Raw genomic sequence first — 25,457 nt, 5'->3', positions numbered from 1 at the left:
ATCATCGATGTTCTCTATCATCATTGATGTTCATGTTCTCTATCATCATCGATGTTCTCTATCATCATCGATGTTCTCTATCATCATTGATGTTCATGTTCTCTATCATCATCGATGTTCTCTATCATCATCGATGTTCTCTATCTTCATCGATGTTCTCTATCATCATTGATGTTCTCTATCATCATCGATGTTCTCTATCATCATTGATGTTCTCTATCATCATTGATGTTCCCTATCATCATCGATGTTCTCTATCATCATTGATGTTCTCTATCATCATCGATGTTCTCTATCATCATTGATGTTCACTATCATCATTGATGTTCTCGATCATCATCGATGTTCTCTATCATCATTGATGTTCATCAAACCAACACCCGACTAAAATTATTTGAATTTAAACCATATCAGTAACCTGACAATTGTATGCCCAACTTAGATTTTTAAAAATGAGATATTCTTACGTTGTCATCTGAGATGAATTAACCAGGAAACTAACACTGGTGTTTTCATTTCTTGCAGTCTGGAACCCACGCTCATAAAAGTAGAGAGCCAGTTCGCTTCCACGGACGTCAAGGGTGAGCCTGTTGTCTGCTGTTGCTAGGCAACCAAAGCAAAAGCGTCCGTTGCCAAAGACAGGCGGGTGGGTGGGGGTGTCAACCGACAACTCGACATATAGCAAACAGAACTTGACCGACAACTCAACATATTTATAGCAAACACAACTTGTAGGACCGACAACTCAACATATAGCAAACAGAACTTGTAGGACCGACAACTCAACATATAGCAAACATAATTTGTAGGACCGACAACTCAACATATAGCAAACAGAACTTGTAGGACCGACAACTCAATATATAGCAAACAGAACTTGTAGGACCGACAACTCAACATATAGCAAACATAATTTGTAGGACCGACAACTCAACATATAGCAAACAGAACTTGTAGGACCGACAACTCAACATATAGCAAACATAATTTGTAGGACCGACAACTCAACATATAGCAAACACAACTTGTAGGACCGACATCTCAACATATAGCAAACAGAACTTGTAGGACCGACAACTCAACATATAGCAAACAGAACTTGTAGGACCGACAACTCAACATAATTATAGCAAACACAACTTGTAGGACCGACAACTCAACATATAGCAAACACAATTTGTAGGACCGACAACTCAACATATAGCAAACACAACTTGACCGACAACTCAACATATAGCAAACAGAACTTGTAGGACCGACAACTCAACATATAGCAAACAGAACTTGTAGGACCGACAACTCAACATATAGCAAACAGAACTTGTAGGACCGACAACTCAACATATAGCAAACAGAACTTGTAGGACCGACAACTCAACATATAGCAAACAGAACTTGTAGGACCGACAACTCAACATATAGCAAACACAACTTGTAGGACCGACAACTCAACATATAGCAAACAGAACTTGACCGACAACTCAACATATAGCAAACACAACTTGTAGGACCGACAACTCAACATAATTATAGCAAACAGAACTTGTAGGACCGACAACTCGACATATAGCAAACAGAACTTGTAGGACCGACAACTCAACATAATTATAGCAAACAGAACTTGTAGGACCGACAACTCAACATATAGCAAACAGAACTTGTAGGACCGACAACTCAACATATAGCAAACAGAACTTGTAGGACCGACAACTCAACATATAGCAAACACAACATGTAGGACCGACAACTCAACATATAGCTAACACAACTTGTAGGACCGACAACTCAACATATAGCTAACACAACTTGTAGGACCGACAACTCAACATATAGCAAACAGAACTTGACCGACAACTCAACATATAGCAAACAGAACTTGTAGGACCGACAACTCAACATATAGCAAACACAATTTGTAGGACCGACAACTCAACATATAGCAAACAGAACTTGACCGACAACTCAACATATAGCAAACACAACTTGTAGGACCGACAACTCAACATATAGCAAACAGAACTTGTAGGACCGACAACTCAACATATAGCAAACAGAACTTGTAGGACCGACAACTCAACATATAGCAAACAGAACTTGTAGGACCGACAACTCAACATATAGCAAACATAATTTGTAGGACCGACAACTCAACATATAGCTAACACAACTTGTAGGACCGACAACTCAACATATAGCAAACAGAACTTGACCGACAACTCAACATATAGCAAACAGAACTTGTAGGACCGACAACTCAACATATAGCAAACACAATTTGTAGGACCGACAACTCAACATATAGCAAACAGAACTTGACCGACAACTCAACATATAGCTAACACAACTTGTAGGACCGACAACTCAACATATAGCAAACACACCATGTAGGACCGACAACTCAACATACAGCAAACTCAACATGTAGGACCGACAACTCGACATATAACAAACACAACATGTAGGACCGACAACTCTTCTGACAGGGGTGCTGATCAAGGCCGGCAATCCGATTGGCGTCATCACCCGTGTCTGTGAGGCCAGTTCCTGCTATATAACAGGTGGGCTTGTTATATAACATGTGGGCTTAGGACTTACTATATAACAGGTGGGCTTGGGGCTTTTTATATAACAGGTGGGCTTTGGGTTTGTTATGTGACTGATGGGCTTGTTATATAACAGGTTGGCTTGGGGCTTGCATATCTGCCTGATGCAATAGGCTTTATTTACGTGGTATTCAATAAATTTTAATGAAGATTTTAACCCGAAAGTGTTCATCTGTTTGTCCTAAGACTTTAGGTTCCCATTTGTTCATCTGTTTGTCCTAATACTTTAGGTTCCCATTTGTTCATCTGTTTAGGTTCCCATTTGTTCATCTGTTTGTCCTAAGACTTTAGGTTCCCATTTGTTCATCTGTTTAGGTTCCCATTTGTTCATCTGTTTGTCCTAAGCTTTAGGTTCCCATTTGTTCATCTGTTTGTCCTAATACTTTAGGTTCCCATTTGTTCATCTGTTTTTCCTAATACTTTAGGTTCCCATTTGTTCATCTGTTTAGGTTCCCATTTGTTCATCTGTTTGTCCTAAGACTTTAGGTTCCCATTTGTTCATCTGTTTAGGTTCCCATTTGTTCATCTGTTTGTCCTAAGACTTTAGGTTCCCATTTGTTCATCTGTTTGTCCTAATACTTTAGGTTCCCATTTGTTCATCTGTTTAGGTTCCCATTTGTTCATCTGTTTGTCCTAAGACTTTAAGTTCCCATTTATATCCCCGTCTATTTCAGACATGGCCCTCCCCACAAAGTATTTTGGCAATGGGTATCACGTGATCAATCCGATCCAATCGCTGCGCTGTATCGCCGCGACGCCTGGGATCTCGGTCCGTTTTTCTGTCAACGGTTATCTCCAAACCGACGGTTACGTCATTGATGTTAGTGTCTTCATTGTGGCGCCACATCATCACCATTATACTGCTACATCATCATCATATTGTCACATCATCTTCATACTGTCAAAATCTACATCGTTCTGTGATCATCATCTTTGTTAATGTTATCCCATCAGAAAAAAAACATCTTTTGTTTTACAAATCAAGCATATCATTCAAATGGTTATGTCTGGGTTTTTTTTTTCAATGTCATCCTCTCTAAAAGCCCTATAAATCGTTATATTTATGCCCAATGTGCCCTATACAAAAGCCCCATTGAATTGTTCTCGCCCGCAGATGCCCCCTACAAAAGGGCCATACCTCGCCTCGTTTAGCGTCTCTGTGGGCTGTCTGGGTAAAACTCAACAAGGGAACTTCTCGGTCTACACGGCAGCCATTGCTAGAGAGTTGTATTCGGATGTTGTCATTTTGGCGTACGTTTCTCAACATAACATATAAACCATAAGTTCCAGTGTCTCGCCTTAGAGTGTTTTAACTTAGTGTGTCTTAACTTAGAGTGTCTCAACTTAGAGTGTCTCAACTTAGAGTGTCTCAACTTAGAGTGTCTCAACTTAGAGTGTCTCACCTATTAAACACCTGCTAATCTATGTAACCCCCCCCCCCCCCCACTGCTACTGCCAGCATCGCGACCCTGGCGATGGATAAGTTTCTCCACATCATCTACCAAACGTCTGAGAACGACAACATCTTGGTCAACGGCCAGCCGTTAAGCCAACTCGCGTAAGTCTAGCCGCGTGTTCATTCAAATCTTAATTAGGCTGGCTAATCAGTAGATAGTCTAGCCGCGTGTTCATTCAAATCTTAATTAGGCTGGCTAATCAGTAGATAGTCTAGCCTCGTGTTCATTCAAATCTTAATTAGGCTGGCTAATCAGTAGATAGTCCAGCCTCGTGTCTTCATTCAAATCTTAATTAGGCTGGCTAATCAGTAGATAGTCTAGCCGCGTGTTCATTCAAATCTTAATTAGGCTGGCTAATCAGTAGATAGTCTAGCCGCGTGTTCATTCAAATCTTAATTAGGCTGGCTAATCAGTAGATAGTCTAGCCTCGTGTTCATTCAAATCTTAATTAGGCTGGCTAATCAGTAGATAGTCCAGCCTCGTGTCTTCATTCAAATCTTAATTAGGCTGGCTAATCAGTAGATAGTCTAGCCGCGTGTTCATTCAAATCTTAATTAGGCTGGCTAATCAGTAGATAGTCTAACCTCGTGTCTTCATTCAAATCTTAATTAGGCTGGCTAATCAGTAGATAGTCCAGTCTCGTGTCTTCATTCAAATCTTAATATCTCACGTGTCTCACGTGTCTCTCTACCCACCAGGCCCCAGGTGGAGGAAATAGGGGGAGCCAGCGACTACTCAGTGGCCAAGGTCAAGCTGGACTCACCCAAGGCCTACGTCACCTCCAGCAACCGGCAGAGCCAACTCGGCGTCTACGGCTCTGGGCCGGCCCAACTTGACGACACCCAGTCGGTCTACATAGTCCCCGCCAAGTTTCAATTTATAGAGGTCAGAGGTCAAGGTTCTTTTCTAAACATTCCATGACAATCACTGACCACAACATCACTGACCACAACATCACTGACCACAACATCACTGACCACAACATCACTGACCACAACATCACTGACTACAACATCACTGACCACAACATCACTGACCACAACATCACTGACCACAACATCACTGACCACAACATCACTGACCACAACATCACTGACCACAACATCACTGACCACAACATCACTGACTACAACATCACTGACCACAACATCACTGACCACAACATCACTGACCACAACATCACTGACCACAACATCACTGACCACAACATCACTGATTACAACATCACTGACAACAACATCACTGACAACAACATCACTGACAACAACATCACTGACAACAACATCACTGACAACAACATCACTGACCACAACATCACTGACCACAACATCATTGACCACATCATCACTGACTACAACATCACTGACCACAACATCACTGACCACAACATCACTGACCACAACATCACTGACCACAACATCACCGACCACAACATCACTGACCACAACATTACTGACCACAACATCACTGACCACAACATCACTGACCACAACATTACTGACCACAACATTACTGGCCACAACATCACTGACCACAACATCACTGACCACAACATCACTGACCATGTAATTCTACTTATTCCCAGGTGATGTCAAGCTTAGTAACCACCCAAGCTCCAATCAAGTTAGCTCCGACATCCCAGTGCAGCTCACAGTCCATAGGTCGGTCTTTTCTTAGCTCACAGTCCATAGGTCGGTCTTTTCTTAGCTCACAGTCCTAAGGTCTGTTGTTTCTTAGCTCACAGTCCTAAGGTCTGTTGTTTCTTAGCTCACAGTCCATAGGTCGGTCTGTTGTTTCTTAGCTCACAGTCCATAGGTCGGTCTTTTCTTAGCTCACAGTCCTAAGGTCTGTTGTTTCTTAGCTCACAGTCCTAAGGTCTGTTTTGTCTTAGCTCACAGTCCAAATGTCGGGTGAGGCCTAAGATTTTAAACTTTGTTATTGTTCAAAATGACTCAAACAATTAAAAAATTATTTACCTTTATTTTGATACCCATTTTAATCATCAAAATTAATCGGCAGTCTAGAAAATGATTTGTGAAAAAAATGCGTTTGTTTTTTAATGGCTACGATGATATGACTGATAGTTGTTGTGACGCGATTGACCTATCACTGCCGTTGAGCAGAAATGTGTCGTCTGCTAGATTTATTCCCATTCAAATACACGGCGGGTGAAATAGGCTGGCTTAAAAAGCTTAGTGGGGTCGGCGTGGTCGAGTCGGTAAAGTTAAACCGAAAAGTTTTGAGTTCGAACCCCCGGGCAGATGAGGCTCGTTAGCTGGGGACAGCCACTCTTCTAGGAGAGACAACTCCAAAATGAAACAACTGCTGCCTTGTAGTTTGTTTTTGGTTGGACAAAGGCTATGGAAGCAAATCCAAAAAGAAAACCAGTTGACACGTATCCTTAATTGTGATGGAGGCGTGGTCGAGTCGGCAAAAAGCTCATGGTTGATAATTTCGAAAAAGAAGTCTCGAGTTCAAACCCTCTGGCAGATAAGGCTCGATCCCTTCCAACACTAAAAATTAAGAACGAAGAAGAAGAAGAAAAAGCTTAGTTAGCTGTTGTCTCGATAAAGTTATTTTTAGAAGGTTTTTGTTTTACCCTGCGCAATTTTTTTAATTAATAAAATATGGACGTTATATATAATTTTCACTAGTTTAGACAATTTTTAAAATTATTTTTACAAGATTAAATACAGCAATTCGCGTTTTGTTTACTTGTATTATGTTCTGCTCGATATTCTCAGCGATTAGACCCCCAAAAAAATGTACAAATCTCGAAACACGTATCGTCTATTGTTAAAACTAGATCAGTATCGCAAAAATAACGATTATAAGTATATATTTATGGAATGACCATGAAACATTGTTTAAACACGGTAGCCATCATTACCATGACGACGGTAAAAAAAGTAGGTCAAGTGACAGAATATTGTTATTAAAAACGTTTTTATCAACTTTATTTTTACTCTCCCGTATAAGAAGTATAGAGGAAGTATTGTACTCTACTCCCTCCCCCCCCCTCCCCCAGTCTGTATGCCCGGCATGTACGGAGAGACGTGTGAGCAGCTATGTCAGTGTCAACAGGGCATGACGTGCAGGCACTCTAGCGCGTGCTACACTCACAGCTGTGATCTGGGCTACTATGGGCTCTCATGTGAGATCAGTAAGTCTCGTCTGTCTAGTGGGGGGGGGGGGGTAAGTCTTGTCTGTCTAGTGGGGGGGGGGGGGTAAGTCTTGTCTGTCTAGTGGGGGGGGGGGTAAGTCTTGTCTGTCTAGTGGGGGGGTAAGTCTTGTCTGTCTAGTGGGGGGGGGGGGGGGGTAAGTCTCGTCTGTCTAGTGGGGGGAGGGGGTAAGTCTTGTCTGTCTAGTGGGGGGGTAAGTCTTGTCTGTCTAGTGGGGGGGGGGGGGGTAAGTCTTGTCTGTCTAGTGGGGGGGGGTAAGTCTTGTCTGTCTAGTGGGGGGGGGGGGGTAAGTCTTGTCTGTCTAGTGGGGGGGGTAAGTCTTGTCTGTCTAGTGGGGGGGGTAAGTCTTGTCTGTCTAGTGGGGGGGGGGGGGGGTAAGTCTTGTCTGTCTAGTGGGGGGGTAAGTCTTGTCTGTCTAGTGGGGGGGGGGGTAAGTCTTGTCTGTCTAGTGGGGGGGGTAAGTCTTGTCTGTCTAGTGGGGGGGGGGTAAGTCTTGTCTGTCTAGTGGGGGGGGGGTAAGTCTTGTCTGTCTAGTGGGGGGTAAGTCTTGTCTGTCTAGTGGGGGGGGGGGGGGTAAGTCTTGTCTGTCTAGTGGGGGGGGGGTAAGTCTTGTCTGTCTAGTGGGGGGTAAGTCTTGTCTGTCTAGTGGGGGGGTAAGTCTTGTCTGTCTAGTGGGGGGGTGTCTTGTCTGTCTAGTGGGGGGGGGGGGTAAGTCTTGTCTGTCTGGTGGGGGGGGGGGGGTAAGTCTTGTCTGTCTAGTGGGGGGGGGGGGGGTAAGTCTTGTCTGTCTAGTGGGGGGGGGTAAGTCTTGTCTGACTAGTGGGGGGGGTAAGTCTTGTCTGTCTAGTGGGGGGGGGTAAGTCTTGTCTGACTAGTGGGGGGGTAAGTCTTGTCTGTCTAGTGGGGGGGGGTAAGTTTTGTCTGACTAGTGGGGGGGGGGTAAGTTTTGTCTGACTAGTGGGGGGGGGGGTAAGTCTTGTCTGTCTAGTGGGGGGGGGGGTAAGTTTTGTCTGACTAGTGGGGGGGGGTAAGTTTTGTCTGACAAGTGGGGGGGGGAGTCTTGTCTGTCTAGTGGGGGGTAAGTCTTGTCTGTCTAGTGGGGGGGGGGAGTCTTGTCTGTCTAGTGGGGGGGGGGGGGTAAGTATTGTCTGACAAGCGGGGGGGGGGGGGGTAAGTATTGTCTGACAAGTGGGGGGGGGGAGTCTTGTCTGTCTAGTGGGGGGGGTAAGTATTGTCTGTCTAGTGGGGGGGGTAAGTATTGTCTGTCTAGTGGGGGGGGGGGGGTAAGTCTTGTCTGTTTAGTGGGGGGGGAGTCTTGTCTGTCTAGTGGGGAGGTGGTAAGTCTAGTCTGTTTGGTAGGGGGGAGGGGGTAAGTCGTCTGTCTAGTGGGGGGGTCCCCTTATTCCAGGTGACCTTGTCATGTTACTGACATCTATTCCAGGTGACCTTGTCCTATTACTGACATTTATTCCAGGTGACCTTGCCCTATTACTGACGTCTATTCCATGTGACCTTGCCATATTACTGACATCTATTCCAGGTGACCTTGCCCTATTACTGCTGGGGTGTGAGCCTGCAGTCTTCTACGACAACAACAGGGAGACCTGCGCGCCCATGGGAGAACAGCCAATCAAATTTCTCTTCAGGGGCACCATCACCTTGACCGCGATTAGGATGACCTTCAACCAAGAGGGTCAGGTTTTAAAAAGTCAAATTTTTGGGAACATTTGTAGCAATGTGTTGATTACACCAGCCTCGTTTTTGTACCGTCATATCTTTTGTATCAGTAAACAGTAACAGGCTATTCTCACGGTGACTAGCCATAAAGTAGATTTATGCTGGCTCTACTTGCCATAAAGTATATTTATGCTGTATCTACTTGCCATAAAGTAGATTTATGTTGACTCTACTTGCCATAAAGTAGATTTATGCTGTCTCTACTTGCCATAAAGTAGATTTATGCTGTCTCTACTTGCCATAAAGTAGATTTATGCTGACTCTGCTTGCCATAAAGTAGATTTATGTTGACTCTACTTGCCATAAAGTAGATTTATGTTGACTCTACTTGCCATACAGTAGATTTATGCTGTCTCTGCTTGCAGTACACGGCGATGCGCTGAGTCCCATGGTCAACACGGGCCAAGAGCAGCAGGAAGGGTGCACCAACCTCGTGGTGACGATGAACAAGGAGGAAGTCGACATCACCTGTCAAAGTCCTCTGGTGACTGAAGGCTTTGAGCTGACTCTCCACCTCAACCCCGACCTCACCATCTGCTCCATCAACATCAACGGAGGTGGGGCGGGCTCGTTGTGTGTGTGTGGGGGGGGGTCGTTGTGTTTGGGTACACCTTTCTGGGGGGGGGGGGTCGTTTTCAGAACGTGAGGGGATCGTTGTGGGGTAGGAGCTGGGGCTGCTCCATCAACATCCGTGGCGGTGTCGTTGAGGGGAACCTCACCCGGGGCGATACCCCCGCCTCCCCGGAGCACGAATAGTTCTTGTAGTGATGGCGGGAAAGGATGTAAACAGTTTGTTAAACCTTTTAGAAATGTCAACAATTAGTCATAATTTAACCCTTAAAAACTCAAGAATTGGCAAGATTTTCCCCTGTAATGAAGAAGCAACCCCCCCCCCCCAGGTACCGCCATAAAGACAGCACGTGTTGTGGTTGGTCAAGACGCGGCCTCAGCCCAGCCCAGTCACCTGTTACAGGAGAGGGTCGACCCCAACAATTGTGTCAGTGTCGATACCAACGTCGTCTTCATCACAGTCGATTACACGAGCATGGAACGTCTTGTCTTCTATACAAAAGGTAGTATCGATTCCATTCAAGTACTTGATTCAATCTATCGCGAAAGGGAACCTCACGACGTAAAGACTATTTTTATTTTAAACACACACAGCTATATCGACACATTTATATAAGATACTGACTCAGCTATATCGACACATTTATATAAGATACTGACTCAGCTATATCGACACATTTATGTAAGATACTGACTCAGCTATATCGACACATTTATATAAGATACTGATCTAAGACAGCTATATACTGACTCAGCTATATCGACACATTTATGTAAGATACTGACTCAGCTATATCGACACATTTATGTAAGATACTGACTCAGCTTTATCGACACATTTATGTAAGATACTGACTCAGCTTTATCGACACATTTATATAAGAAGATACTGACTCAGCTATATCGACACATTTATATAAGATACTGACACAGCTATATCGACACATTTATATAAGAAGATACTGACTCAGCTATATCGACACATTTATATAAGATACTGACTCAGCTATATAGGCACGGTTATATAAAGACAGCTACTGACTCAGCTATATAGACAGTTAAACAAAGACAGCTACTGACTCAGCTATATAGACAGTTAAACAAAGACAGCTACTGACTCAGCTATATAGACAGTTAAACAAAGACAGCTACTGACTCAGCTATATAGACAGTTAAACAAAGACGGCTACTGACTCAGCTATATAGACAGTTAAACAAAGACGGCTACTGACTCAGCTATATAGACAGTTAAACAAAGACAGCTACTGACTCAGCTATATAGACAGTTAAACAAAGACAGCTACTGACTCAGCTATATAGACAGTTAAACAAAGACAGCTACTGACTCGGCTATATAGACAGTTAAACAAAGACAGCTACTGACTCAGCTATATAGACAGTTAAACAAAGACAGCTACTGACTCAGCTATATAGACAGTTAAACAAAGACAGCTACTGACTCAGCTATATAGACAGTTAAACAAAGACAGCTACTGACTCAGCTATATAGACAGTTAAACAAAGACAGCTACTGACTCAGCTATATAGACAGTTAAACAAAGACAGCTACTGACTCAGCTATATAGACAGTTAAACAAAGACAGCTACAAAATCATGTGGAAGCTTGGAGTGGAACCAATGTGACGTCACGTCTCAGGTTCCAACAAGTCGAGTCTGGCAGTGAAGGGGGTCGTGAAGCAGACGCAGCAAATCTTCGAGGAGGTTCTGGAGCTGGGGGACCAGGTGACCAACCTACCCTTCCTGGCGCACGTCTCAGACATCTCCGTCAGCAAGTCCGTGGGCAGGGTCGAAATCTGTAACATCAAACTCTATGGAGGTCAGGGCTGAGTGGGGCGGGTGGTGTGTGTGTTGGCCGTATATGGAGCGTGTAGTGTGTGTGTGTGAAGCATGGGGTGGGGGGGAGTTGTCAACTTGGCGATGCGAGGTTTCTTTTGTTGACATCAGTATGTCGTCATCTTTTTAAATCCCATATCCTAATCCTATGCTAACCCTAACTCCTACCACACCAAACTAACCAGACGACGTTGCCTCTACCGTCCCCAGCCAAGGTGGATGAACCGACCCTGTCAACCGCCCCGACCCCTGGAGATGTGACCACGGGAGGGTCAGCCAGCAGCACCACCCAGGTCAACTCGTACAAGGACATCTACGAATCGGCCATGGAGAAACTGACGCCAAAAATAGCGGCCGGCGTCTCCGTAGTTTTCGCCATCATCATGCTCGTCGCGTGTTGCTGTGTGTGCAAGTTCTGCATGTAGCAGCTTACACCAGTCACAGCTTACACTACTTACAGCTTACACCAGTCACAGCTTACACTACTTACAGCTTACACCAGTCACAGCTTACACTACTTACAGCTTACACCAGTCACAGCTTACACTACTTACAGCTTACACCAGTCACAGCTTACACTACTTACAGCTTACACCAGTCACAGCTTACATCATTCACAGCTTACACACACAGCATACACCATTCACAGCTTACACACACAGCATACACCATTCACAGCTTACACACACAGCATACGCCATTCCCAGCTTACACCATTCACAGATTACATCACACAGCTTACACCATTCAAAGCTTAACCATTCACAGCTTACATACACCTGTGGTAGCATTGTGATTAACATCAATGTCAAGGATGTGGTGGAGGGTAGCGGAGCCCAGTATTTTTAGATTTCACAATAGTCGGATGTGTTCGAGTTTGTAAGCACGTCACCATCAACTTATAAAGCTGTCGGTGTGATGTAACTAGTGATCACTTCCAGCATATAAAGCTGTCACCAGCAGCATATAAAGCTGTCGGTGTGATGTAACTAGTCATCACCAGCAGCATATAAAGCTGTCGGTGTGATGTAACTAGTCATCATGAGAGAGAGCTGTACAATGTTATAAAACCAATTGAATGACAGGGGGGAAAATGTGTTATCGTCAAGTCCATTGCTGTCAAAGTTATTGCGATAAAGCTAACGTCGTTGGCAGAACATATCCAAAGACGTTGGTTAATTAATTACCGCCAGACATAGAAAATGTTTGCGCTTACATCAGTGGTATTAAATCGAATGCCAACAATGTTAACTTTACAATGTTTATTCTTATTAACGAATTTGTCAAACAATCGTTACATAATATATTGTTAGCAAATTGCCTTCAGGTGCTTTGATTTGTTACAGATGTAGTCAATGTTGATATTTAACAGAGAATAAAAGCACATCTATGATAACTAGTCTTGGTCTTATTGCACTCGCAGGTGGAGGGAGGGCATACTGAATGAAAAAAAAATGAGATTATTGGCAACTGTTGGTGTCGCTTTCAGCCTAGTTTAAAAATATTTCATGTCATAACACCAAAATATAAGGTTCTTAATATCCTTATTGAATACACACAAAGGCAGATATATAGGTCTAGATCTTTATATAGTAGACCTCTAGGCTTAAGTGTATAGAACACACACATAGACACATATATAGGTCCATAATATATAGACGCTAGTTGATAAGTTTTAGTCGTACATACACTAAATTATTGACGGAGCATACAAATTTTACAGCTTTTAAATAGATGCTCGATATATTACAGGCGATATATTTAAGTCATTTTTTTCCGGTTGTGTGAGGGGGGAGGATGCGGCATTGAAACTTTCGGGAGCAGATACTGATTAAAGTATATATATTCTATAAATAATATAAATTGTTTATATTATGTCGGCAGGGGGTGGACACATGCTCTGGGGGCAGTGTCGCCTTCTCTAGGACCTATGCCTGAAAGAAACAGAAAAAGAAGCTTTAAGATATGTAACTCAAATGTTTAAAGATTGGTTTTTTTTTTACATTTGCATGTGGAGAAATTATTGGGATGGCATGGTCGAATGGTAGAGCGTTTGGCTGCTAGTCTGAAGGGTAAGCTCGGATGTCTTGTGACTGTAGGTCGTCGCTGAGGCAACCTTGCTCTGACGGGTACCTGATTAACGTTAGGAAAAGTATAGGAGGCTGAGTATAGTGTTGACCACACAATCCCTTCGTATATCGAGGTAAAAAAACCTAACTCTACTTCATCTTCCCATTGGATCTCTAGGTCTAAAGAAGAATATTTACTTACTTTTTGTGAATAAATTAAAATTATTCAAAATTTGTACTAGGTGTTACAGGTTTGTAAACAAAACCAATCCAAGGAAATCGTACGCCTTATTTAGTATTTAGTTATTTTAGAGCATGCTTTTGTTTTATAAGTTTTCGGTATTTAGAGTTTACTTTGCGTTTCAACCGGAAACGGAAAAATTATTGTTGTTGAGGATCCAAGGCACCGGTTCCTCCACGTCATAATCTAGACTCGAGTGTATTTGTTTTTCTAAATCAATTTGTAAACATATTCTCTGAAATTTTTATTTATATCTAGCGTAACTACTTAATTTAACTCTTTTAAAATGGATCACTGCAGCATTGTTTACATACTGCTGTTTTGTCTCATTAAATTATCTGTGTGTGGTGAATTGACTTTTGAGCTTCCTGATAATGAAAAAATGTGTTTCTACGAAAGTGTTGAGCAGGGAGAGCAAGCTACTTTAGAATTTCAGGTAAAACTAGATATAATTTTATTTAGATCTAGTCTAGATTTCTAGACACTTTGTCGGTTTTAGTTTTTGGCTCATAAAAACTTTAATTTTACACCAGCCAGATGAAGTGACCTAGGGTTGGACTTAGGGGCAAAACTTGAACCAATCAAAGCTTAGCTAAAAGGTTACACTATAGGCCTAAATAGCTTATATATATATGTATGGAACATCGTAAATGTCAAGGTTAATGGGTTTTTTTTGTACTTGAATAATAAAAAAGGGGTGTTGGCTAACTTTTTTGGCCTTACATGGGAGCGGACAGCAACACAAAAATATTATTAAATAAGAATTTAGAGCATAAAAGGGGCTGGTTATTGAAGGGAAAGGGTCAAAATAATGTCAAGAAGGCAGTGGAAGGCGAAAGAGTGGGGGAAATGATGTGACCTGGCTGGCTTAGCAGCGAACTGCTTGAGCCGCAGTAGCTGAATGGGATGAACTTTGGGAGTGTCGTAAAAAGGTTTTATACTATTAAAATTACCTCACAAACAATCAATAACACAATATAAATTCATATAATATAGGCCTATGTTTTTATTCATTAAATTGACTATAAATTATTCTAAATGATCAAAACATGCTATGTTCAATGACAGGTAAAGGTGTCCGAACACATGTAAAAAAAATGTTCGCGCACATGTAAGGACCCCTAAGTCACTAAAACAAGAATAGCTAAAGTTCTATGCGTGAAAACTGGGAATTTTGATGAATAACTGGGAAATATCTTTAAAAAACGGGAAATCTTGCTTCCAGAGTTTTTTTTTCCTTTCGGGTTTCGCGAGATTTGAACCGGGTATAGGCCTATCCAATCGCCAGTCTCACCGGTTCTCGTGGTGCCTCTTTACCATTGATCTGTTTTCCGCCCATCATGCAAGCGTACATGGTACATCTACTGCTATGCTAGCTTAGGGTTACCCACCATTGGCGTGACCTTATTTTTTTTTGGCTTATTTGAACTCGCAGTGTAGTCTAGAGATGGACCTAAATAAACTTTATTGAAGGACTAGGATCGCGCGCGAGTAAAGTCTTGTTTAATATTATCACCTATGTTAATGATAACCGTTCTAGCAGACTATTTCACGGACCAGCGCTACTGAATTTGTGAGAAACACAGATTTTAAAAAAAAAAATTTGCAAAAGTCAGCATTTTTTGCATTTGTGAAGAAAAAAAATTAAAGGTTACTTACGTCACCAACAATGTTAAATGCGTATGGGTCAACTACAATTATTTCATGGGGAGGGGAGATAAAAAAAATTATTAACAACTGGAGTAAATAAGGCTTTCTTGAACACATGTGACCCCAAGTAGGCCCACACGTTCATACAGCATGGTGGTGGGTTTTTTTTTGGGGGGGGGGGGGTAAGTAGTGACATTATCAGCTATCTCAAATAGCAATTTATTCATGTTATAAGGTATGCTATAGGCCTTCCCAATGACCTCTCCACGTTGTCTATTTGGGGGGGGGGGGGGGGGATGCCATACCTTCAATTTTTAATTGCAGTCCAAGGCTGTTTGAAAATCATACATATTGGTGTGTTTACTATTGTCATAAGTATGGGTCTGCTTAGCTTGAAAGGTTTTTTTTTCTCTTCAAAATACGATTTAAATTAAAAAAATAGGCCCTAGATCTAGTTTCAGTTATTCCGGTTGATCTAGTTGTTTATGTAACTAAAATGTTAAAATTACTATTAAGCTCATTTAAGTTTACAAAATTCAGGTACCTCTAAGAAACGACATAAACATGAATGGGTCGTCCATAAATGACGTCACACTTGTAGGGTGGAGGGGGTCTGTAATTTTGTGACGGTGTGTGATGAGGGGGAGGAGGGGGGGTTAGATGGTGTGACGTCATTTTTTTGCATTATTAAATGTTAGAAAACGAGTTTTAGAAAAGGGTTTTAATAAATTGTAATAGGAATTGATCGAAATACTCTATGTTGACAGAGTTCTGACAAGATTTTGGAAAAATATCGATATTTTAAGAAGTTCAAAGCATGGCATGTTAATTATGTACAAATATTGTCATAAAACACAGAAATACCAGATCGATTTTTTTTTTTTTACTACCACTATACGCACTATCCGCCACCCCTATGCCTATACATTATAAAGGCATTAATTTATATTTTTAAAAATTGTTTATTGATTGTGTTAAATTTTAGCTATCTAAATTCATTTCTAAGATATTTAAATATGCTTCTGTGCTGTTTTATTGAAAATTCTTTAAAAATAATCAAGAAATCCACCCATGAAATCAGGTCACTGTACTATTAGTTTTTTCTTCATTAGCTCATAATAGGCTGAACCTGACTTTGGAAAAAAAATTCCGTTATAATGGCTTGCACAGAAAGTTAATATATGCTAAATTGACTTAGTTTACTTGTTTGCTAGCTATTACTGATACTTTTTTCCTAAAAAAATTTTTTTTTTTTTAGATTTTCATCAAAATGTTTACCCATTGCAATGGAAAAACTTGAATAATAAAGGACATGCTATTCCACGTGTTATTTAGTGCCTATTCTGTGTGAATTTTAAAATTGTAATTGACAGTTGAATAGCTATGTGAACTACTAACTAAACTTAAACTGGTCATAATACAGGACATAGCTTTTCTCAGTTGGGCTCTTGGAGTCAATTACTTAGCCTTTTTTTTCAGAGTTATAGGTGATATACCTTCAATAAAAGGATTTTGGCTTCCATTATTTGTTGTGTTCTTGAGTTGAAATATTTACAACCAGGCCTTGAGCTCACTAACCCAAACATCAATACATAGACTTTTTCCTAGCATCCACTGTATTAGTACATTAGATGCCTTGATGTGATATGTCATGATAAATATTAGGGCATGATAGATGTGTGTATATCATGATAAATGTTATGTCATGATAGATGTGTGTATATCATGATAAATGTTACGTCATGTGTGTATATCATGATAGATGTGTGTATATCATGATAGATGTGTGTATATCATGATAGATGAGTGTATATCATGATAGATGTGTGTATATCATGATAAATGTTACGTCATGTGTGTATATCATGATAGATGTGTGTATATCATGATAGATGAGTGTATATCATGATAGATGTGTGTATATCATGATAGATGTGTGTATATCATGATAGATGTGTGTATATCATGATAGATGGTATATCATGATAGATGTGTGTATATCATGATAGATGTGTGTATATCATGATAAATGTTATGTCATGTGTGTATATCATGATAAATGTTATATCATGTGTGTATATCATGATAGATGTGTGTATATCATGATAGATGTGTGTATATCATGATAGATGTGTGTATATCATGATAGATGTGTGTATATCATGATAAATATTATGTCATGATAGATGTGTGTATATCTTGATAGATGTGTGTATATCATGATAGATGTGTGTATATCATGATAGATGTGTGTATATCATGATAGATGTGTGTATATCATGATAGATGTGTGTATATCATGATAGATGTGTGTATATCATGATAGATGTGTGTATATCATGATAGATGTGTGTATATCATGATAGATGTGTGTATATCATGATAGATGTGTGTATATCATGATAGATGTGTGTATATCATGATAGATGTGTGTATATCATGATAGATGTGTGTATATCATGATAAATGTTATATCATGTGTGTATATCATGATCATTTTTTTAGTCAACTAACACTGAGAATTGTTTTAGGTCATTACAGGAGGCAATTATGATGTGGACATGGAATTGACAGCTCCAAATGGGCAGGTCAGTTTTAACCATGGGGTTACATTCAGTCTTTTTTCTGTGTTTGTCTGTTTGTAGAGTGTTTAGTCTTTATCTCATAATTTCCCTGTCCCAGGTTCTGTGCGTATCTTATAATTTCCCTGTTTCTCTATGTTTCTCATAATTTCCCTGTTTCTCTATGTTTCTCATAATTTCCCTGTTTCTCTATGTTTCTCATAATTTCCCTGTTTCTGTATGTAGGCCCTATCTCATAATGTTCCTGTTTCTGTATGTATCTCATAATTTCCCTGTTTCTGTATGTAGGCCCTATCTCATAATGTTCCTGTTTCTGTATGTATCTCATAATTTCCCTGTTTCTCTATGTTTCTCATAATTTCCCTGTTTCTGTATGTATCCCATAATTTCCCTGTTTCTGTATGTATCCCATAATTTCCCTGTTTCTGTATGTATCTCATAATTTCCCTGTTTCTGTATGTATCCCATAATTTCCCTGTTTCTGTATGTATCTCATAATTTCCCTGCCCCAGGTTCTGTATGTATCCCATAATTTCCCTGTCCCAGGTTCTGTATGTAGCTCATAATTTCCCTGTTTCTGTATGTATCTCATAATTTCCCTGTTTCTGTATGTATCCCATAATTTCCCTCTTTCTCTATGTATCTCATAATTTCCCTGTTTCTGTATGTATCTCATAATTTCCCTGTTTCTGTATATATCTCATAATTTCCCTGTTTCTGTATGTATTTCATAATTTCCCTGTTTCTGTATGTATCTCATAATTTCCCTGTTTCTGTATGTATCTCATAATTTCCCTGTTTCTGTATATATCTCATAATTTCCCTGTTTCTGTATGTATCTCATAATTTCCCTGTTTCTCTATGTATCCCATAATTTCCCTGTTTCTCTATGTATCCCATAATTTCCCTGCCCCAGGTTCTGTACAAAGACATCAAAAAGCAGTACGACACCTTCACATGGACGGCCCAGACCAAAGGGATCCACACCTTCTGTTTCTCTAATGAATTCTCCACCTTTACCCACAAGATTGTTTACTTTGACCTGACCGTAGGGGAGGAGAAACCAGCGGTGGAGGAGATGGGTGGTGACCATCAGACGGCCATGACATTGGTAAGTGGTGGGGTGCACCAGACGGCCTTGACATTGGTAAGTCCTGAGGGTGGTGACCATCAGACGGCCATGACATTGATCCCCCTTTCCTATTGTAAGACATTACTTCCTGTACAGCCAAGCAAGATACAACTTTTTTTTTTCAATAATTATTTTTAAATATCAGCATCTGTTTTTTATTTCACTAACTTTACAATAATACTTTAAGTACACAAATAGATAGAGTCAGGATGCATCAGACAATAGGTCCCTACCACCTAGGCTCACCTTGGCTGCAGAACAGTAGGATGGATAGTTTGCTTTTATCCATTTTCTTTTGACCACCAGATGGAGACGTCCAGCGTGTCCATCTTTGAAAGTCTGAAGGTGGTGCTGGACTTCCAGACGCACCACCGGCTGCGCGAGGCCCAGGGGCGGGCGTTTGCTGAGGACCTGAATGAGAGGGTCCTGTATTGGTCCATAGGGGAGTCCCTAGTGGTCATCCTCATTGGTATTGGTCAGATTCTAGTCCTGCGGAGTTTCTTCACAAACACACACAAGACATCAGCTTCAACGTGAGGACAGGGCTGCTCTTTGTCTGTCTGTCTGTCTGTCTGTTTGTGAGAGAGGTGTATTCTTGTGATGAAAGCTTTTTCTTTTAAAAAATTTTTTTTTGTAGTTCTTTGTTGGTACCAGCAAGGTGTGTAGTTGTGTGTGTTGTACCAACAAGGTGTGTAGTTGTTTGTGTTGTACCAGCAAGGTGTGTAGTTGTTTGTGTTGTACCAGCAAGGTGTGTAGTTGTGTGTGTTGTACCAGCAAGGTGTGTAGTTGTGTGTGTTGTACCAACCAGGTGTGTAGTTGTGTGTGTTGTACCAGCAAGGTGTGTAGTTGTTTGTGTTGTACCAGCAAGGTGTGTGTGTTGTACCAACAAGGTGTGTAGTTGTTTGTGTTGTACCAGCAAGGTGTGTAGTTGTGTTTGTTGTACCAGCAAGGTGTGTAGTTGTGTGTGTTGTACCAACCAGGTGTGTAGTTGTGTGTGTTGTACCAACCAGGTGTGTAGTTGTGTGTGTTGTACCAGCAAGGTGTGTAGTTGTGTGTGTTGTACCAACCAGGTGTGTAGTTGTGTGTGTTGTACCAGCAAGGTGTGTAGTTGCTTCTTTAGTTGCAATATGCCAACAGCTGCCCACCCAGAATGGTTCTGCAGTAGCTGAAGGTGGATGTCAAAGATCAAATTATTTCTGTGTTTGTATTGACTTATGACTTATTTCTGTGTTTGTATTGGCTTATGACTTATTTCTGTGTTTGTATTGACTTATGACTTATTTCTGTGTTTGTATTGGCTTATGACTTTATACTTTGATCTGCTATGGCTGACATTTTAAGTGTCATTTTTTTTTTAAGAATTCTAAAAGTTGTATTATCACATTTCATGTCAATTTGAATGAATTTTTCCCTTTTTTTCCTTTATTAAAACTAAGTAAAACCATGTTACAATTTGTTTTCTTTCTTGCAGTGTCCCTAAGTAAAACCATGTCAACATTTGTTTTCTTTCTTGCAGTGTCCGCGCTTCCTAGAAGGGAGGCTGGCAGTTGAGTATATCAAATCTTGTGCCCGTGTCTGTCTATATCAAATCTTGTGCCCGTGTCTGTCTGCCCTAAATGTTTTTTTGGTTTTCTGGGGTCATCTTGCATGAGTCCTCCTTATTATCCTAATTAGCCATGTAAACAAAGCTCATTTAATTGACCTTAGTTAATAGAATTAGAATTTTAATCACTTGAAAAAGCTGCGTGCTGTTCTTAAGTCTACAAATGTTGATCATTACTATTGAAAAAATTGACCAACAATTTGTGACATTTTTCTGTTCATTATTTCAAAGCCATAAAAGAAAAATATTTTCTCTTGCTTTTTGAAGTCTAACAAGTAACAAATCTTTTTGATAACTTGCATGTATATAATGTACAATTCTAAAGGTTTAACCTTAAATTATTTGATAGCTTTAATTTTGGTTGCGGAGATTTACGTTTATTTGTGTGAAGGCAAGTGGTGTCTGTGTTACTCCATTCAGTCAGGTTCTTGCTTGTCAAACCACATGAGACTTGTAGTGTAAATTACATAGCTGGGACGTGAAAACAAAGCCTGTACTGAAAGAACTGTGAGAGTCAACTGTAAGGAGCCAACCCTGCTCTCTCTGTATTACACTGTTCTAATCCAACGGCAGCCCAACCAGTTCCATCACTGAAAGGTTTTGTTATTAATGTTACCTCATTCTAATGTTAGGTTATTCCCTGCCCTCAAACTTGAGTTGTTGTCTTGATCAAATTGTGGGTTTACTTTTGGTTGGTTTTTTTCTTTCCCAGCTTGCCTCTTCTATGTACATATCCAGCTTTCTTGCATTAACTGCTTGGTCAGACGGCCAGTGGTCAGGTGGCCAGTGGTCAGATGAACTATAAAAGCAAGGGCCAGCATGCTTTTTTACCTAGATAGTTTTAACTGAATTTTTTTCCCCCATCAATTTCATCTAACATCAACAGTTGACAAGGATCAGCTGTTGATGCCTGTGAAAGCAAGACATTTTGAAAGATGTGCCAGACAGACAATGAGGGACCTAACACACCATCATACAACCTAAACTAATGCCTCAACACTGTCACACAACTTATATACATCTAGACACAAAGATTTTTCATTTCTAGAAGGATGAGAAAAAAAGATGTCATGATTTGAGTGCTGGGACTAAAATTTTATGTTTTTATATCTAAGAACTTCATCTTAAGTACCAAACAAAAACATACAGTAAAACCTGATGTAGAATCTAACAATTCTGTCTATGTATTATATAACAATGCCATTTTAACACTTGTGGATCTACAAGTTGTGTGAGGACAGCCACTAGAAATATTGAAAGAATTTGTTAGAGTGAATCAAACAGGTGAGCCTAATCAAACTTTGGTCAATAGTGACTGGAAGTATTGCATTGTGTCATTTGATGTCATCATTGTTTAAGTAACTAGTAAGTTTTACTTGATGCCATTGTTTAAGTAACTAATAAGTTTTACTTGATGTCATTATTCCCAGAGTGCTATGATTGATTGATGTCGTTATTACTTATGTAATTTTACTTGATGTCAAGTAAACTTCTCTTGATGCTAGTATTGACTTCACTAGGAATCAGTAACATGGGTCCCATGATCACTACTATTTCAGCTTTTTTTAAAGAGGAGATAACTGTTGTTTGAAATTACTATTTACATATTTTAAAATTCTTAAAACTTTAAATCTTTAAAAATGTATTATTTTTATTCTAATTTAATAAGCTAATTTTTTTTTCATGACTGCCCTTTCCCAAGTAGGTCTGTTATTTACCATGTTACGTATGCCATGTCTGGGTGCCTGGTTAGATCTAATTGCAATTAGCCTTGTTATGGGATCATCCATTTATGATGTTCACAAACCTGTGTAGACTGGGAGGGGGTCAGAGTTCAAGTCCACTGCCATTATTTAGCTTCAAAATACTTTAATATTAAATAGAATATAAGATAATTTAACTACATATAAGGGGTCGGCGTGGTCGAGTCGGTAAAGCTCATGGTTGCTAAACCGAAAAGTCTCGAGTTCGAACCCTCGGGCAGATGAGGCTCGTTAGCTGGGGACAGCCACTCTTCTAGGAGAGACAACTCCAAAATTAAACAACTGCTGCCTTGTAGTTTGTTCTTGGTTGGACAAAGGCTATGGAAGCAAATCCAAAAAGAAAAGCAGGCTGAAATCGGAGTCAATGGCCTCAATGGCGCATAACCAGTTGACACGTAACACTTAATTGTGTTGGAGGCGTGGTCGAGTCGGCAAAAAGCTCATGGTTGATAAATTCGAACAAAGTCTCGAGTTTAAACCCACTGGCAGATAAATCTCGATCCCCTTCAACACTAATAATTAAGAACGAAGAAGAAGAAGAACTACATATAGAACGCTTGGTAATATATTACATGTAGAATACAATAATTTTTAACTATAAAATATAGTAGTGCTAGTTTTATGGAATGAAATTTTTAGCCCTATATCAACCAAAAATGGATGTAGTATATTAGTTTATTGTGGGTAAGGATGAAAATCTTTTAATGTTATTTACACAGTGATAAGAAATGGCCACAGACCATGAAATATGTTTTCTATCTCTTTACACTCCTGATTTTTTTTTAAGCTCCTGGGCTGATTAAAAACTTAACCCAGCACCTCCGGGTCCATTAACAGTTTGGAAAAGATGAACTGGTACATAAGCATAAAAGGTAGCCTAGCTAGAAATATAAAAAGTACACATGCAAGGGGGGGGGGGGGTTGTAGTTTTGAGAATGTTTTAAATGGATGATCCCTAGCCAGTGTGTCCACTTCTATCTGAATGTACCAAGGGTACATGTGTTAACCATGTCACTAGTTGATGTGTCCACTTCTATCTGAATGTACCAAGGGTACATGTGTTAATCCTGTCACTAGTTGATGTGTCCACTTCTGCCATCTGAATGTACAAAGGGTACATGTGTTAACCCTGTCACTAGTTGTTGATGTGTCCACTTCTATCTGAATGTACAAAGGGTACATGTGTTAACCCTGTCACTAGTTGTTGTTGTGTCCACTTCTATCTGAATGTACAAAGGGTACATGTGTTAACCCTGTCACTAGTTGTTGATGTGTTAACCCTGCCAATAGTTGATGTGTCCACTTCTATCTGAATGTACAAAGGGTACATGTGTTAACCCTGCCACTAGTTGTTGATTTACTTACCAGAGGGTGGGGATGAAAATTATTTTCATTTTGAAGTATAGGCGAGGAATGAATTATATTCTGTTGTTTTTGTATTATCAAATAATAAAAAGTTATAAACACATTTACACCAGTTAAGTGAAGTCTTTAGAAATGTTGAAGGAAGAACTGCTCAGGTTTTTGTTATATATTGATAGAATGGACAAGGTTTAACAGTAAGGGTGCCATGTACAGGCAGGCAAGTGGGGTGAACACTGGGGTATCAGCTGGGGTTTGGTACTGGTCACCTTTATGCTGAGATGGCGTTTGGTACTGGTCACCTTTATGCTGAGATGGGGTTTGGTACTGGTCACCTTTATACTGAGATGGCGTTTGGTACTGGTCACCTTTACGCTGAGATGGGGTTTGGTACTGGTCACCTTTATACTGAGATGGGGTTTGGTACTGGTCACCTTTATACTGAGATGGGGTTTGGTACTGGTCACCAACTACCTTTATACTGAGATGGGGTTTGGTACTGGCCACCAACTAAACTTTATAATGAGATGGGGTTTGGTACTGGTCACCAACTACCTTTATAATGAGATGGGGTTTTATGGTTAAAAAGGAAAGGCTTTGTTATTTTCATCAAATTTATTTTACTAGCAAAATGTTTATTTACATGTGAAAGTACAGCACCCAATGACCTGGAGAAACTAGCAAACAGTTAAGTGATACATAACAGTAGACCAACAGATGAAATGTTGCAGGAACTTCTCCAATGTAGAAAAGTTCCAGAACTGTAAGCCGTGTGAAAGTCACAAACAATTTTGTCAATGGTGATGTTATATCCCCCCCCCCCTCCTGTGCACCTTGTGCCCTGGATTAAATGAGCAGTCTAACACACCTGTTCATGTGACAGTAACTGAAATAAAACATCTACCCCTTGTGGCTGTAGCACCACCATGTGACTGAGACCTACAGTAGCACCACCATGTGACTGAGACCTACAGTAGCACCACCATGTGACTGAGACCTACAGTAGCACCACTATGTGACTGAGGCATACAGTAGCACCACCATGTGAGACCTACAGTAGCACCACTATGTGACTGAGACCTACAGTAGCACCACCTATGTGACAGAGACCTACAGTAGCACCACTATGTGACTGAGACCTACAGTAGCACCACCATGTGACAGAGACCTACAGTAGCACCACCATGTGAGACCTACAGTAGCACCACCATGTGACTGAGACCTACAGTAGCACCACCATGTGACTGAGACCTACAGTAGCACCACCATGTGACTGAGACCTACAGTAGCACCACCATGTGAGACCTACAGTAGAACCACCATGTGACTGAGACCTACAGTAGCACCACCATGTGACTGAGACCTACAGTAGCACCACCATGTGACTGAGACCTACAGTAGCACCACCATGTGACTGAGACCTACAGTAGCACCACCATGTGAGACCTACAGTAGCACCACCATGTGACTGAGACCTACAGTAGCACCACCGTGTGACTGAGACCTACAGTAGCACCACCATGTGACTGAGACCTACAGTAGCACCACCATGTGACTGAGACCTACAGTAGCACCACCATGTGAGGCCTACAGTAGCACCACCGTGTGACTGAGACCTACAGTAGCACCACCATGTGACTGAGGCATACAGT

General features: G+C 40.7%; 2 protein-coding genes across 7 annotated transcripts in view; both read left to right on the top strand.

Annotated features, from left to right (window-relative positions):
• LOC131943489 (uncharacterized) overlaps nt 1-11,903 on the top strand; it is a 34,709-nt gene extending 22,806 nt beyond the window's left edge. The window contains exons 6-18 of the mRNA XM_059303649.1: nt 526-581; nt 2,484-2,558; nt 3,278-3,423; nt 3,718-3,854; nt 4,063-4,161; nt 4,759-4,945; nt 5,646-5,721; nt 7,089-7,223; nt 8,783-8,935; nt 9,345-9,536; nt 9,879-10,052; nt 11,207-11,386; nt 11,614-11,903. Of these exons, the coding sequence (XP_059159632.1) occupies nt 526-581; nt 2,484-2,558; nt 3,278-3,423; nt 3,718-3,854; nt 4,063-4,161; nt 4,759-4,945; nt 5,646-5,721; nt 7,089-7,223; nt 8,783-8,935; nt 9,345-9,536; nt 9,879-10,052; nt 11,207-11,386; nt 11,614-11,828 (1,825 nt within the window). The 3' untranslated portion in view covers nt 11,829-11,903. The remainder of the gene's footprint in view (nt 1-525; nt 582-2,483; nt 2,559-3,277; nt 3,424-3,717; nt 3,855-4,062; nt 4,162-4,758; nt 4,946-5,645; nt 5,722-7,088; nt 7,224-8,782; nt 8,936-9,344; nt 9,537-9,878; nt 10,053-11,206; nt 11,387-11,613) is intronic.
• Nucleotides 11,904-13,844: 1,941 nt separating this feature from the next.
• Nucleotides 13,845-22,583, top strand: LOC131943472 (transmembrane emp24 domain-containing protein 7). 6 transcript variants are annotated; one of them, XR_009386896.1, is made up of 6 exons: nt 13,845-14,149; nt 17,895-17,951; nt 18,862-19,056; nt 19,384-19,917; nt 19,968-19,999; nt 20,088-20,523. XR_009386896.1 is itself a non-coding variant. In XM_059303630.1 (5 exons), exons 1-5 carry the CDS (start codon nt 14,000-14,002, stop codon nt 20,607-20,609), a joined length of 645 nt encoding a protein of 214 aa, XP_059159613.1. In that variant the 5' UTR covers nt 13,845-13,999; the 3' UTR covers nt 20,610-22,583. The 6 variants fall into 6 exon arrangements, 1 of the variants encoding a protein (XP_059159613.1); XR_009386897.1 differs by having other exon boundaries at nt 19,384-19,827; nt 19,916-20,523; XR_009386895.1 differs by having other exon boundaries at nt 19,384-19,827; nt 19,886-20,523.
• Nucleotides 22,584-25,457: the final 2,874 nt, after the last annotated feature.

The sequence above is a fragment of the Physella acuta genome, unplaced genomic scaffold, assembly GCF_028476545.2.
Source record: "Physella acuta isolate Inbredline_101_S28 unplaced genomic scaffold, ASM2847654v3 ptg000457l, whole genome shotgun sequence".
NCBI classification, from domain to species: domain Eukaryota; kingdom Metazoa; phylum Mollusca; class Gastropoda; family Physidae; genus Physella; species Physella acuta.
The sequence above is the reverse complement of the archived record's forward strand: the minus strand, read 5'-3'. Positions and strand labels throughout refer to the sequence as shown.